General features: G+C 34.6%; 2 protein-coding genes and 1 long non-coding RNA gene across 6 annotated transcripts in view; 2 read left to right on the top strand and 1 right to left on the bottom strand.

Moving 5' to 3' along the window:
* Window positions 1–207: 207 nt before the first annotated feature.
* Window positions 208–3,448, bottom strand: LOC133678794 (protein phosphatase 2C 51-like). The gene is made up of 4 exons (XM_062101301.1): window positions 3,157–3,448; window positions 2,350–3,060; window positions 1,326–1,431; window positions 208–714 (listed from the first exon to the last, which is right to left on the bottom strand). The coding sequence occupies exons 1-4, from the start codon at window positions 3,169–3,171 to the stop codon at window positions 401–403; spliced, it is 1,146 nt and encodes a 381-aa protein (XP_061957285.1). The 5' UTR covers window positions 3,172–3,448; the 3' UTR covers window positions 208–400.
* Window positions 3,449–3,735: 287 nt separating this feature from the next.
* On the top strand, window positions 3,736–5,899 carry LOC133678795 (uncharacterized). The gene is made up of 3 exons (XR_009836048.1): window positions 3,736–4,447; window positions 5,333–5,466; window positions 5,577–5,899. It is a non-coding gene; the product is annotated as an uncharacterized LOC133678795 (long non-coding RNA).
* Window positions 5,900–8,977: 3,078 nt separating this feature from the next.
* Window positions 8,978–15,034, top strand: part of LOC133678793 (rust resistance kinase Lr10-like) — a 39,173-nt gene continuing 33,116 nt past the window's right edge. The window contains exons 1-3 of one of the 4 annotated variants that reach the window (XM_062101297.1): window positions 8,984–9,810; window positions 10,100–10,126; window positions 10,228–11,701. In XM_062101297.1, the coding sequence (XP_061957281.1) occupies window positions 9,144–9,810; window positions 10,100–10,126; window positions 10,228–11,339 (1,806 nt within the window). In that variant the 5' untranslated portion in view covers window positions 8,984–9,143 and the 3' untranslated portion in view covers window positions 11,340–11,701. Of the gene's footprint in view, window positions 9,811–10,099; window positions 10,127–10,227; window positions 11,702–15,034 lie in introns of those variants that run through there. The other 3 variants (XM_062101298.1, XM_062101300.1, XM_062101299.1) reach the window with 3 other exon arrangements.

Genomic DNA, 15,034 nt, shown 5'->3' with positions numbered 1-15,034 from the left:
AAATAATTCTTGAAAGCAGATTTTACATGTTCTTGATAATTGTGGAATATCGGATTCAAGTTCGATAAAAATGATAAAAATGTTGAGTTTGTTAAAAATAAATTTTAGAACTCAGTAACTGAAAACATGAACAATGAAAGGAGTGTGGAATAAATTAATTATTACTATTCAGGAAATATAGAACTTAGTAACTGAAAACTTGAACAATTTTCAAGAATTAATAATTGGATGGATCATCAACTTCCACTTCAACTCAGAACCAAAACCATGGTCAGTTTACCATAAATTTCTTTACAGGAGAAAATCTTGATTCCTTCTGTAAGAAAATAAATTCAAAGTCGAATACAGTGAGGGGGAAAAAAGAATTACCGTACTATACGCATATCTATATTAGTTACCATTAACAGGAGAAGCTGTTGCGCCTTTTGAGCTCAACAACGATCACACTGATGTTATCTTTGCTGCCCCGAGCCATTGCTAGCTCGGCTAGCACCGCTGCAGCCTCTGCTGCGCGACAACTCTCGCTCACAACTCCCTGGGACTTCCTCCTCATCCGGCCATGCAGGCATCTCTTTACAATCTGGCATGCGAATTCGTTGGAGATGACATCCCATAGGCCATCACTGGCCAGGACGAGGAATTCATCATTTTCAGTTCGCTTATTCACGATGACTTCTGGTTTGGAGGATACAAATGGTTTGAGATACTGATCACCTGCATCAAGATGTCAAGGAGGCCATGTAAGTAAGAGGTTTACAATGACTATCAGTTTGGTTAGGGGGAGATTACAGTAAAATTTACGATAATTACACGACAGATAACAACATTTTATTCATGAAATTCAATCTCCTAATCCTGCTTGTGCTAAATATCTTTTCAATATGACCTAACGACTACTCCTCTCAAGGATGGTTAACAGCGGTTTACTAGTGATCAACGTGATCTGGTTGTGCTCTGCTCTAGTTGTAAGGCAGCACAGGACTAGCTACTAGTCCCCCATTACTAAATTATCATGAGGCTCCGATTGTTTTTGTGATGCGGTCTGCATTTCATGTCAATCATAAATTTAAAAATATTCGGTAATCTCTTGAAACCTTGACAATTCACAGACTTTACAAATATAGGAAATAAATTCATAGTACACGAATAGTTTAAATGTGAGTGATCTGTTTGAGATTTATACAATATAATTTTTCGGGTACCATATAAGGAAGTGAGGAAGGAACCAGACAAAAACATGTATGGAGAAGCCAGCAAAGAAGAAACATGAGAGAACAAGATGATCTAGCTTCCGGCTTGTAATAATTGATGGAAGTTTCACATACCTATAGATCTGGAAGTGGCAAGAACTCCTAGAACACGGTGTCCGTTCCAGTTTATAACCCTTCCACCTGCAGCTTCAACTCTCTCCAACTCATCAGGTCTGTCAGGCTTCGCAAAAAAGAGGTGTCAACAAATTATTCATCTTAAACATTAAAAAAAAGAAAGAGACCAAACCTTTAAAAAACAATGGTCATATAGCATAATTTGTTCAAACATTATATTTTCCATTTTTCCCTTTTATTTTCTATTAAATGAACCCTTCTAAGATCTGTAGCTTGGAAGCTCAACCTCAGAAGGAGTGGATTAATTCTGATTGCTTTTTCCCAAATTATTTGCAGTAACCGTGTCCAGTTCAGGGGAAAATTAGCACCACAGGTATCATCACTGTCTTCATATTTTACAATATTTTGTTGTGTAAAACATTCTTTATAGTTTCATTTTCTTTTTAAAATCTTAACAGGACACTGAGCTAAGATTAGAGGGTGACCATCTGATGATCAAAACATCCTATATAATATTACCAAGTGATTTTAATAGTAATTAAACAACACAACCTAAATAGAAATCTCATGGAGCCTTCCTTTTCTTTTGATCTTGATTAGGTTAACAAGCACGAATTTCTTATCTGAGAAAAAAATTCCGGAAAATCCCAGAAGATTTTATTGTTCTATACTTGAAAAATATAGATCAAAGAGTTATAAGAAGTTTTTTTTATTAAAATATTATTTTAAAAACTTTTTATCTCTTATTTCCTTTTTTCTTTTTTATCCGTCTCTCCTATACTATAAAATATCTCAGTTTCAGCTTGTGCGCGTAGAATTTTCATAAACTTCCTCTAGTTTTCCCACTTTAATTTTTCAGGATAATTCTCAACTTTAAATTGAAATCAATTGATTGAGAATTAAGTCATAAAACTAGCAAATAGCTTCACTCAATTAAGAGATTAATGGTCTAAATCCAAATTGAAGGTGGGAACCAAAAAAAAAAAAACACTCGATCGATTTCAACAAACCCAAAAATCATTACCTTATGATCAACTGACAATGGCACGGCAACCCCACCTCTACAAATCACAGCTCTAGAATCCCCACAATTAGCCACCACCACCTCCTCCTTCCCCACCACCGCAACAACAGCCGTAGACCCAATCATCTTATCCTTCACCACCTCCTCATCCATCTTTCTAAAACACTCCTCCATCACCTTCTCCCACTCCACACCACCACCCCCTTCCTTTCCCTCCATTATCTCCTCCACAAGAACTCTATGCAACCTCTCTTTACACGCCTCCGCTACAAGAGCTCCACCATGTCCATCATAAACACCAAAAAAATCATACTTCTTTTCACCTTCATTAAAACTCAAAAACCCCAACTCTACCTTCACTGTATCCTCCATCTCTTTCCTCCCCCCTATAACAGACACCGACCCATATGATAAAACTACTTCATCTTGCAAAACAACATCATTCCTCGGCGGTGTTAACGATATTGATATCTCCTTTGAACCACCATCATCACTAGCTTTTGCACCAAAAATTCCTCCTGCTTTCTTCTCTTCACCACACAAATCGCCGCCCTTCCTCTCAATGCCATCATCCCCGCCGGAGATGGTGACATGGGATTTATTATTTTGACACGTATACTTCAATCGTCGGATTTTTAATCTTCTCCGACGAGAATTCAACGTCTTGATCACAGTGAGCTGATCCATCCTCCTTATCAAAGCGTCTCCAAGCTGTCGCAAACAAACATGAAAAGCAAATCAAATCAAATCAAATCTCAAGTGTCGAGTACCAAAACAATCACAAAAAGCAAATATCTTGGTGCCAACCTCTTCATTTTGCATGAAAGAAGTAAAAATTTCGTGGTAGAAAGGAAAAGCACAGGGAGCTAAATGGGAATATAAAACAAACAGGCAATGATGATCATGTTAAAGCAGATGAAGGGTAGCCGTTGATTGTTCTTTGGTGCCCTTGTACACTGCCACATGGGATGAACAAAAGCCACTAATATGAATTTTTATAAGGGAGACGTGGACGGAAGAGATGGATGAAGGGGTACGTGGAGGATGGATCTGGGTGTTGGGGCCCCAGGGTGGAAATCTAGAAGTTATTACGTGGCGTCTCGTTGTGCTTAAAGTAGTAAAAGTCAGGCTTTGATGGGTTTGGATCTGACAAGGAAGATGTTTGACTTGGAAATGAAAAGGATTCTTAAGACACGTGTTTAATGATGCTGCGTCGCGTGTCCGATGAGAGCTGCTATGGCCATCTTTTGTGTCGGGGGTTAAATTCGAGTTTTTATTTTAAAATTAGCGGTTTTATTTTTTATTTTATTCTTTTTCCACACTCAAAAATATTATTGACAGTAACACGTTTGGTAAACAACGCGCGTATCAAAGTTGGAGAGTGCACCTTGAAAAAAAGAAGAAGCATGCAGATGGGTTGCAGAAGCTTCAAGAGAGAGAAAAGAAAAGAAAATAAATAATGATTTTTATTTTCCTTAAAATAGTTTGATGGATGAGGAAATAATAAGAAGGTCAGGGATCAAATTGGAAATAACCATTTCAGTTAAAAACGGCGCCGTTTAACTATTCATCTCCTTCTTCATCCCTCTCATTCAACGAAAAACCCACCATCAATCATGGTCACGTCTCTACCCCATAGTGTCCACCAACAGATGCCATCCCACGATTATTATCCACGCCAGAGAAAGAACAAACCGGGGGGGGGGGGGGAGAGGAGAACAGTTGAACGAACACAACATGGCAGAGAACGAAAAGAAAATAAACCCAGAAAAACGAACAAGACAGAAGAGGACCAGGGGAGCAAAAGACAGAGACGAGCAAAATAAGAAAGGGGGAGAAAAACGAAAACACAAAGACAAGGGAAACCAGATAACAACACAGGGGTGAGAGGAACACAGACGCGAAGGAGGGGAGAAAACCCACGAACAGAAAAATACAAAGAAAAAGACATTACAGAGAGAGACAGACAGACACAGGAACGAAGAAAAACAAAGACAGAAAGAGAGAACAAGGAAAGACGAAGAGGAAAACAAGACACAGAGGATAGAGCGTTCGGTCAGCCTGCACACAATCATCGGCTTCTTCTCCAGCAGACTAGGTAAGTCTCTCTGCTCTCTTTCCCCGTCCTGCAATATTAATTCACTTGTCACTGTACATGGACAATTTTAATTCACCTCCTACTGTTCATTGTTTAATTCACAGTATGTGCAAGCACGCGTGATCAACCAGATCACGCGTGCCTGCTGTGCCCACCCGGTCACTGGTTCTAAGGTACAGCCCATCTATACAGTACTCAGCCGAAAAATAAAAAATAAATATTTTTGACTTTAATTTTTTTTATTAGTTTATTTACTGATATTGAATAAAAAATATTATATATTTTTTTAGATATATAATACTTACCAACACTAACATTAAAAATATGCATAATTAAATATTTATTATTGATAGTAGAGTCAGAACTATTATAATTATACATAAATCAATAAATTTTTATCAATTTAATATATAACTAGAAATACATTTTATTTTAGATAAAATATTTAAAAATTAATAATATATTTTATTTTATATAACCAATCCCGTTAAGTTTATAATAATTATAATATTTGGTAATAAATTTTTAAATAAAAATTTTTGTATCTAAAAATAATAAGATATCAAAAATCTATTATTTTTAGCACAAACAATTTAATTTTTTAAAATTATCGAGATATCGTATACGACAATTATTATTATTATTTTTTTCAAAGGCGCGGCCAGCAGCCTCGAAATTTTTTACTGGGCAGCAAAATCTTGTACCTGCGCTGTGCTTAATGAACACGTGACATCATTTCAGTGGCCTGTCTGTGGCCCCATAGTGCACATTCAGATATGATCCCTCTGTGTTTACATTTCATTAAATCAAGTCCTCTACTCTTACTTCCAATTAAAGGTAATTTCAGCTTCTTCTTCTAATTTTGTTACTCATTAAAAATGTCAGATGAATGCCAAATTTCATAATGTGATTGGGTAACAGATCACATTGTCTTAAATTGAAGACAACATGTCAAGAAAATCCCAGGTCGGCTGAGGAATTTTATCAAGAACACAACTGATAAGTCCACAAAATCCCAGGTCAGTCAACAAATGGCCAATGGAGTCTGGAATCAACAAATATATGCTTCAGTGATTTCTCAATAATTTTCTGCAAACAATATGATTTTATTTGCCAGTAATCATTGCAGGAGCGAGTTCCATCCTTGAAATGATGAAATCTATTGGCATCTCTTACCTCTACTTCTCTCCCTCTGACAATAGAGAAGTGTTTGAATGCTGCGTGACAATCTCCATAGACGCGAAGGTTTTTGAACACCCTAATGGGTTTTGAACTGGATGTGCTTATAAGACGAAGTGCTACAACAATTTTCTCACTGTGCTGAAGCAAGTAGAAGGGCTACGCAAACATATCTGCAGAAAGTGAGGCGTTCTATAATCTTTGAGGGTGTGTAATATGTGTCCACCTGAAAGCAAGGCATGTACTATAATCTTATCTTCGTACATTGAACAATGAAGGTGTTTGGGATGCAAACTAAGAGTTTGTTTCGTATTGTGGTAGCTGTTGTGGTTATGATTTTAAAAAAATTATTTTATAAAAGGTATTTTTAGTTGAAGTTGGTTTGAAAAAATAGGTGTTTGGTTAAAACTGTGTTTGAAATTAAAGTTGAAGAAAAAGTAATTTAATGTGTTTGGTTAAGAATGCTTTTGAAATTGAGGTTATAAAATAATTTTTTAAAAAATATATTAATATTGATGGTTTTAAATTTAAATATTGTAAAATTAATTACTCTTATTACATCATGAAAAAATTATACTTTATATAAAATATTTTTTATTATTCCATTAAACTATTTATAATTCCATTACGTCTAAAATTCATCCTATAAGAACTATAGTTTTAATAACTTTTTGAGCGTGTAATAAAATTAGATAAAATATTATCAGATATAAAATTGATATTACTATGCGCGTAAATTTAATTCACTCTATACTAGTTTTCCGAGAAAAAAATATTATTCACATCGCGAATGAATTTAATTCTCAAAACTAGTTTTTTTTTAAAATTAATACAATTAACACACTTAAAAAAAAAAAAAACCGCGAACAGTGCAATTCACTCATGAACAGCAGTGAATTGCACTGTCTGCAGGTTTCTACAGTGCATGCAAAACAGGTTTTCGTAGCTTTTCTTTTCCAGCATTTTAAACGCAAGGATCCCATGCACAGTAAAGTAAGTTTTGTTATTACCAAACGGCTACAGACTGCGTTTTAAATAAAACGCAGCCGTAGCCGCGTAGACAAACGCCCTCTAAAAGTATAAATATTTGAACTCTATTCTTTTGATTCTCAAAGTGATAAGAATGGCTGTCATTTCTTGAGTTCAATTTTTCCTCATTCCTCTAGTTTGGAAAAGGCTATGATACCAAACTACAGTTTATATTGAATTTTTCACCAAGAATATCACCTCTGCTAATGGCAGGCATTTACTTTTGCAATTAAAAATAAATAAAAAACTCGTGCTCATAAAGAAAATCCCACAAACATTTTTTTCTTTGCGTCAACTGAGTGTTTTCTCTGGGAATAGAATCTTGCTTCTCATGCTGAAGTTCTTTCAAAAGGTACTAAAAAGGGCTGTAATGGCATTGAGCCAAATGTTCGAGATATCTGGTTCAATACTTTTGTGTTTTGAGGAGTCACGGAAGAACAACTCTGAATATTCTTTTATCTTCATATTATGAACATGATTATTACTTAACCCTTCATATTTGAAAGCCTGTAATTTTCTCAAAGATAATTTGCAAACAGTGGCCATTTTATCTCATCTTTCCTGGAGAGGCTTATTTGATCAACTTTATTTCGAGGTTTGTGAGCCACATATCATGCCTTTGATGAGTGACTTGGAAAGAATATCTATAGAACAAATATAGTCTGATGCCGATCGCTCTAACTTTTGAACTACCTTAATTAATTTTCTTGATGGTGATTTATGTTTCTAATATTAATATTAATATTAACAGGGGATGAATCTTTTTTATTTGATTACTACTGCTTTGGAGACTGCAAATTGTCATCAAAATAAAGATTTTCTTAAATTGTTTTTCTCTTTTCTAATTCTTGTGGCTGTCATGACTTTTCCCTCGTCAAACCAAAAATTTTAATTTTAAATTTTGAATTTTGAATTTTTGAATTCAAGAAAAGTGAAAGTATCAAGTAAATACTTCTATGTCATATTACTTTTAATTATGATTTATTTATAGAAGGATCAAAGACGAGATCGTAGTTTATAAAGATTTGAAGTTTATATTGTTAAAATTGATTCATGATTATTATGGGTTTAAGGTTAAGTAATTGATTTTGAGTGTGTTGTTAGAAATAAAGATTTGTGAATTGATTTGTTATGGGTTAAGAAATATGTTTCAACTTTGCTGGAAAATACAAAATGGTCTTGAGGTTGAAGATGATAAAATTTTATTTTGATCTTTTGATTTAAAAAACTTATAGTTTAGTTTCTAAATTTTGAAAAATTAAAATTTGACCCTTAAAACGTGTTTCGAAATTCTGAACAGTTTTTTTAGTTTTTTTATGAGGTTAAGGATGATAAATCTTATTTTAATAATTAATTTGTTTAATTTTAATTTAGTCCCTCCAAAGCTCGGATTGACTTAATATGTCACAATTTTAATATTAAAAAAATATATATCATTTTGAATTTTTTAACACTTTTAGATATCCTTTGAACCTAACAAGTTAATTGAATCATGTAGAGTCAACTTTCATGTTGGTTAATTTTAAACTCGAGCTGGACAAGAGTCGGGTCGAGAAATTTCAATCTTAAATAGTTTCTTTTTTTTAAAAATGAATTCTATCATCCAATTTTTTTTGCCTTTGATTGAATCATTATTTGCTTTTTATTACTATTGTCCTTCAAATTGAAGGCTTCAATAATCAGTTAATTTTAAATCAAGATTAAGTAAGCAGTTTAAAAAAAATTTAAAATTCAAATTTCACCAGTTAAATTCAAAAAAGTTTTGATGTTTAGGGCGAGCCAAAAAACTAATATAATACTAGTTCATATAAAACTCATCAGAAAGTGGTTTTGACCCCATCAAACAGATATATTTGTACTCGATGCTATGTTTGGGTACGCGGTATATTCTCTCAAAATTCAATTTTTTTTACTAAAAATTAATTGTTTTGGTATGTTTTGGATCATTTTGATGTGCTAATATTAAAAATATATTTTTTTTAAAATATCATTTTAATATATTTTAACTCGAAAAATACTTTAAAAAACAACCGCATTCACACTTCCAGCATTCCTGGCAAGGAAAGAAAAAGACCATACGGTAAGAATGGAGCATCAACTTTTGCTTATCTGGAATTACCTCTTTTATGCATGACCGGCATTACCTCTTGCATTTCTTGGGATGGAAGAAGAATTACTTATCTGGTCTCTGGAAAAGTGACAAACTTGACTGTAACTTATCCCTAATCTTTGATGACTTGCTAACGCGACAAATTTGAGCTCTGGCTTTTCCTAGCAACTTCGCACCACAACATAAATACCCCACACGGCAAAAACATGAAGGCACCTAGCAATATCAGATTGGCCAAGTCCTTGGAATGTTTTCCACGGATCAAGTCAATGGAGTAAACTATACAGAAATTACTCAAGAGAGCCAAGCCCCAAATTACGTTTTCACGATAACATCATTTGCAGGACAGTGAAGCTCAAAAAAACTAAGTCTTTGGAAATGGATCTCTCTGTAGTTTGCTTGTTGATGCTGGTCCTTGCATGTCATGGAGCTGGCCTTAACGATATGTTCCAAGAAGCAAAATGTAAGAAGCATGGTCCGGCCATAAGATTTCCATTCAGACTCGACAAGCAGCCAGTTCACTGTGGCTATGATCCTGGGTTTGTTCTATCCTGCAATGAAAGGAAAGAAACATTGTTGCAGCTACCAACTTCTGTGACACTCAACATCAAGAAAATTGACTATAAATCACGGTTAATCATTGCAGCTGATCCAGATAACTGCTTCCCAAGACAGCTTAGAAACTTCAGTTTATCTAAATCTCCTTTCAAATTTGCAGGCCAGTACCTGTATGATTATGCCCTTTTCAACTGTACATCAAAGCAGGGACATTCTTATGTTCGGATACCTTGCCTTGGTGTTCCTGGATATGATATCTATGCCTATAGTTCTAATAGATTCCTCGGTTATACAGACCTGACTTCTTGTACCAAGATGTATAATGTTACATCAATTCCATCGGAAATGATTCGCGGTGATAATCTTCACTTGAACTGGTCAGAACCAGCAAAATGTGGAGTTTGCGAAGAGCAAGGCATGTTCTGCAGATGGAAGAATAACACTAAGCTTGAAACTGAATGCTATGAGAAGCCTAAATCAAATAAAGGTACGGTCTGTATTAGATTCTGCTTTAGTTTTCTGCAGCCAATCTAATTCTTTGTGCTTAATTGGAACTATTGGATGACTCTTAGTTAAGAAAATCAAATATTTTCACGAGTTCTTCAATTTTAGTTATGAAACATGTAGTTTTCAGGTCATGTAGGTTGGTTACTTGATACATGTTGAGATTTAGTAAATTGCTCAAGATAGTCATGGTTTACATAAGATCCACGAATTATGATTGTCGAATGCGTGCTATTAAAGAATCTAATGGTACCATATATTTTCTCTTACAGGCAAAATAAGGAAGATAGAGGGTGCGGGTGAGATTTCTGCAAATTTGGAAGTTTTAGAATTGTTTCCTTATCTTGCATCTTCTAAAGTATCTTGATGAGTTCTTGATAAAGAAATGTTTTGTTTGCAGTTGCAACCGTGTCGGTTCTTGTATTACTGGTATTGTTGGCAGCCTACCGTGTCTACAGCTCTGATAAAGCAGCGAAAAACAATCAGAAAAGGATCGAAAACTTTCTGGCAGATTATAAAGCTCTCAAGCCCGCAAGATACACCTATGCTGACATTAAAAGGATTACGGACGAGTTCAAGGACAAGCTGGGTCAGGGAGCGTATGGAACTGTGTTTAAAGGAAAGCTTTCTGATGAGATCTTTGTTGCTGTGAAGATCCTGAACAACTCAACAGGAAACGGAGAAGAGTTCATCAATGAAGTGGCAACAATGGGAAAGATCCATCACGTCAATGTTATACGCTTAGTTGGTTACTGTGCTGATGGATTTCGAAGAGCTCTAGTCTATGATTACCTGCCAAATGAATCACTAGAGAAATTTGTATCTTCAGAACATGGCGAAACCTCCAGTCTTAGCTGGGAGAGGCTTCAGGATATTGCTCTTGGCATGGCTAAAGGCATCGAATATCTTCACCAAGGCTGTGATCAGCGAATCCTCCATTTCGACATCAAACCTCATAACATCTTGTTAGATGACCATTTCAATCCAAAAATTTCTGATTTCGGTCTTGCAAAGCTGTGCTCCAAGGATCAGAGTGCCGTGTCCATGACTACAGCTCGAGGAACCATGGGGTATATTGCACCTGAAGTTTTCTCTAGGAACTTTGGGCATGTTTCCTATAAGTCTGATGTTTATAGTTTTGGAATGGTGTTGCTCGAAATGGTCGGAGGGAGGAAGACTATCGATGATAAGGTAGAGAACAGCAACCAAATCTACTTCCCAGAATGGGTCTACAACCGCCTGGATAAAGGAGAAGAGCTGAGAATCAGAATTGAAAAGGAGGGGGACGCGCAAATCGCAAAGAAGCTGACTCTTGTAGGACTATGTTGCATTCAGTGGCACCCCGTGGATCGTCCGTCTATGAATACTGTCGTGCAAATGTTGGAAGGAGAAGGAGACAAGTTAACAATGCCTCCTAGCCCTTTTGCTTCTGCAGGTCCTGGAAGAATGCATGCAAATATGCCAGGGAGACCTCATTATCAAGCGTTGGAAGTGATCTCTGAAACAGAGTAAGCATACAATGATCGAGTAGTCAAGTAGAAGGGCTACGCAAACATATCTGCAGAGAGCGAGGCGTTCTATAATCTTTGAGGGTATGTAATATTTGTCCAACTGAAAGCAAGGCATGTCATATAATCTTCGTACATTGAACAATGATGGTGTTTCGGATGTATTACTGACGCCAATATGATCAACGCAAACTAAGTATAAATATTTGAACTTTATTTTTTTGGTTCTCAAAGTGATAAGAATGGCTGTCATTTCTTGAATCAAAAGCATAGGCTCGCAATGATTGAATAATAAATAAATGTCATTAGTATATCATATTATTCATTATTTGTTTTATGAAATATATTGTATCATATTATTCATTATTTGTTTTATGAAATATATTGTGAGTATTATATAATATAATTTGTTAAAGTATATTGATAGATTTAAATTAGTTTACTCACATGAATAATTACTTCTAACGTTTGTAAAGTGAGTAGAGATGAAACTATTTGAGTTTTAATGCTCAATAAACGACTTAAGTGTAGCGGGAGCAATTTTAACTCAAAATAATTCTTAAAAAGTCATCTTATTGAGACTAAGATGAGGTTCTTAAATAAAAAAATTGACATGAATGAATTCTCACCATTCATGTCTTTATTATGATTGAAGCCGAGTATGAAATTATTCATTTGCCACTAATGACAGTGAGTAAATGAGAATTTCTGATTTGAAATCTATGTTTTTTGACGACAAGACTAAGATTTGTATGGTTTATTTCCTTTAACAAAAAGTATAACGACATACTCTATTTGTTTTCAGAAAAGAAAAAAGTAAGCTTCACTATAGCATGAATTTCATATAATATGTGCTTACAACCATTACAAGAATAAAGAATAGATCTCTTCTTCTTTATTATGTGAGTCCTGGATATCATATCTAAGATCTCAAAACCTTATCCTTTATGACTTTTGAATGATTGCTACTTTAGGAGTATATTCTATAGTCATGGAATGATTTGACTTAAAGGAATACTCTTAGAAAATCGAGTTAATTCAGATGTGATTGATAGGAGTGCAAAAGAAAAGATAATTTTAGTTATACACCTGTTACTTGTATTCACCGGCCGAGATCATATCATTTTAATACATTTGCTATGGTTTAGAATACTTGTAATTGTAAAGATGGATTGAGTATGAAATTCTTGAGGGATTGAATTATATTCAGTCATGTATAACTAAAAATACTTGGGGTATATTATTACACTTTAAGAAATAATTAATTATGAGGTTAATATCTTCTATATGGTCTGTATTAGGTTTATATATTGGAGCTCCTTTCACTATATGCTTCAGGTCGTATGGTCCGTTCGTCAAATATGAAATTCTTGTGCAAGTTTGAAATATAATGTATTAGATATAGATTCATTCCTTCATGGGCTAGTGAGAGATGTTGGCTATTGGGTTGGGCTTGGTCCGCCCATAAGAGATGGGTCTAGTTCAAGTATTTAAAGGAATTACTAAAGAAAATAACCGCTTCCTCTACTTATATATAAAGGGACATAACCAATATAAAAAAAAGGTTTTTTATTTTGTTAAAAGAACATGGTTATCTCTTTCTCTTCTCCCATCTTGAACTCCCTGCATTAATTTGACAAGATCTATAGAAATATTCGTACTGTGGAATATCACTTTGATTCTAGTAATTGAAGTGGAATTGAAGTAATCAATTTAGGGACAAGAAAGTAAATTCTCACAAGTAAGTTTCTTTTCAAATCTACACTCATCACAAAATCTAATGAGCCGGATGATGTTACCATGGTGAATCCTTCCTATGGTGGCAACTTCATTGATGAAGTCTTGACCATTTGCTTTCGACTTGCCTAACATCTTTATTGCAACAGAATTCCCACTTCGGAGCATGCCATTATATACGGAGCCATAACTGTTCAAGTTATGGCACCAAAGCTGAAATTAATGTCTCAACCATATGTTATCTTTCATTAATGTTTATTTGTTAGTAACATCATTATCTTAATGTTGTTTAGTTAGTTTTACTTCTTAATATTTTAAACTTATTTAGGATAAGTTACATAACTCTTTAAATGAAGGAGTTTATATTAGTTAAGTTTCTTAATTGTGTTGTGGTTAATTTCATCTATAAATAAAAGCTAAGGGATGACAGTAACCTAAGAAAAACATTCTACTCTTTGTTCTTTGCTGCAAGTTCTCTGTTCTTTATTTTTCTGGTTATCATCAACATTCAGTTCTTTATATACCTATTATCAACAATTGGTATCAGAGCATTCTTTGATCTTTGAAGGGATTGTGAGTGAAACACGAGAGATTAGTGAGGTTAAATCAAAGCATTTTTCTTTGAAGGGATTGTGAGTGAAACATGAGAGATTAAGTGAGTTTTTTTTAAGAAATGGATTCTGCAAATTTTCCAGCAAAAACACCAGTATTCACAGGGCAAAATTTTGGTGTATGGAATGTGAAAATGGAAACTTATCTCAAAGCTTTTGACTTGTGGGAGACAGTGGAGAGCGATAAGCCACCAACTCCACTAGGAAACAATCCTACGAACGCACAGATGAAGATTTTTAATGAAGAAAAGGCAAAGCGATTCAAAGCTCTTACCTGTCTTCATAATGCTGTTAGTGAAGACATTTTCACAAGGATCATGGCGTGTAAATCTGCCAAAGAAACATGAGATAAATTAAAAGTAGAATTTCATGGTGATGAGAAGTCAAAGAAGATGCATATTTTAAATCTTAGAAGACAGTTTGAAGGTTTGAAAATGAAAGAAAATGAAACCATCAAAGACTTCTCTTCTCAAATTTCAAAACTTGTGAATCAAGTGAGACTTTTGGGAGAAGATTTTCCAAATTCAAGAATAGTAGAGAAAGTTCTGGTAAGTCCACCAGAAAAATTTAAACATAAAATTTGCTCTTTAGAAGATTCTAAATATTTCTTTGAAATGAGCCTGCAAGAACTGGTAAATGCATTACAAGCTGTGGAGCAAAGGCAAGCTTATAGACAAGAAGGATCAAGTGAAGGAGCTCTTGTTGCAGTTTACAAGGAGAAGAGTCGGGCTAAGAATTTTTACAAAAACAATCAAGAAAGAAAAGGAGAAAAAGGGAAAGGCTGGCAATCCAATAACTGGCAACAGAACATCAACAACTTCATTAGAGGGAAAGAGAAGAAAGAACATTTTCCTGCTTGCAAATTCTGTCAGAAAACAAATCATTTTGAAGCCTGGTGTTGGCTCAAGAATGCACAATGTCAAAACTGCAAGCAATTTGGTTGCATTCAAAGATTCTGCAAAAATAAAGCAGAAACAGTAAAACAAGCTCAAGTAGCTGATTGTTCAGAAGTCAAGGAAGATCTTTTATTCATGGCTACAATTCAAGAGATGTGTAACACAACAAAGGCAAACGACTTATCATGGCTCATTGATAGTGGCTGCACTAACCACATGACAACAGATTTGAGCTTATTCAGAAACTTGGATAAAAGCTATCTATCTAGAGTTAGAATTGGCAATGGAGACTATGTGAAGGTTGAAGGAAAAGGAGCAATTGAAGTAGAAACATTGTCAGGTACAAAAACTCTTAAAAATGTTATTTATGTACCTAAGATCAATCAGAATCTAGTTAGTGTGGGACAATTAATTGAATCTGGTTACTCAATATTCTTTAATGATGGAGTATGTGA

Source organism: Populus nigra, chromosome 18, assembly GCF_951802175.1.
Source record: "Populus nigra chromosome 18, ddPopNigr1.1, whole genome shotgun sequence".
Taxonomy (NCBI): domain Eukaryota; kingdom Viridiplantae; phylum Streptophyta; class Magnoliopsida; order Malpighiales; family Salicaceae; genus Populus; species Populus nigra.
This window is presented reverse-complemented; position numbering and strand designations above follow the sequence as displayed.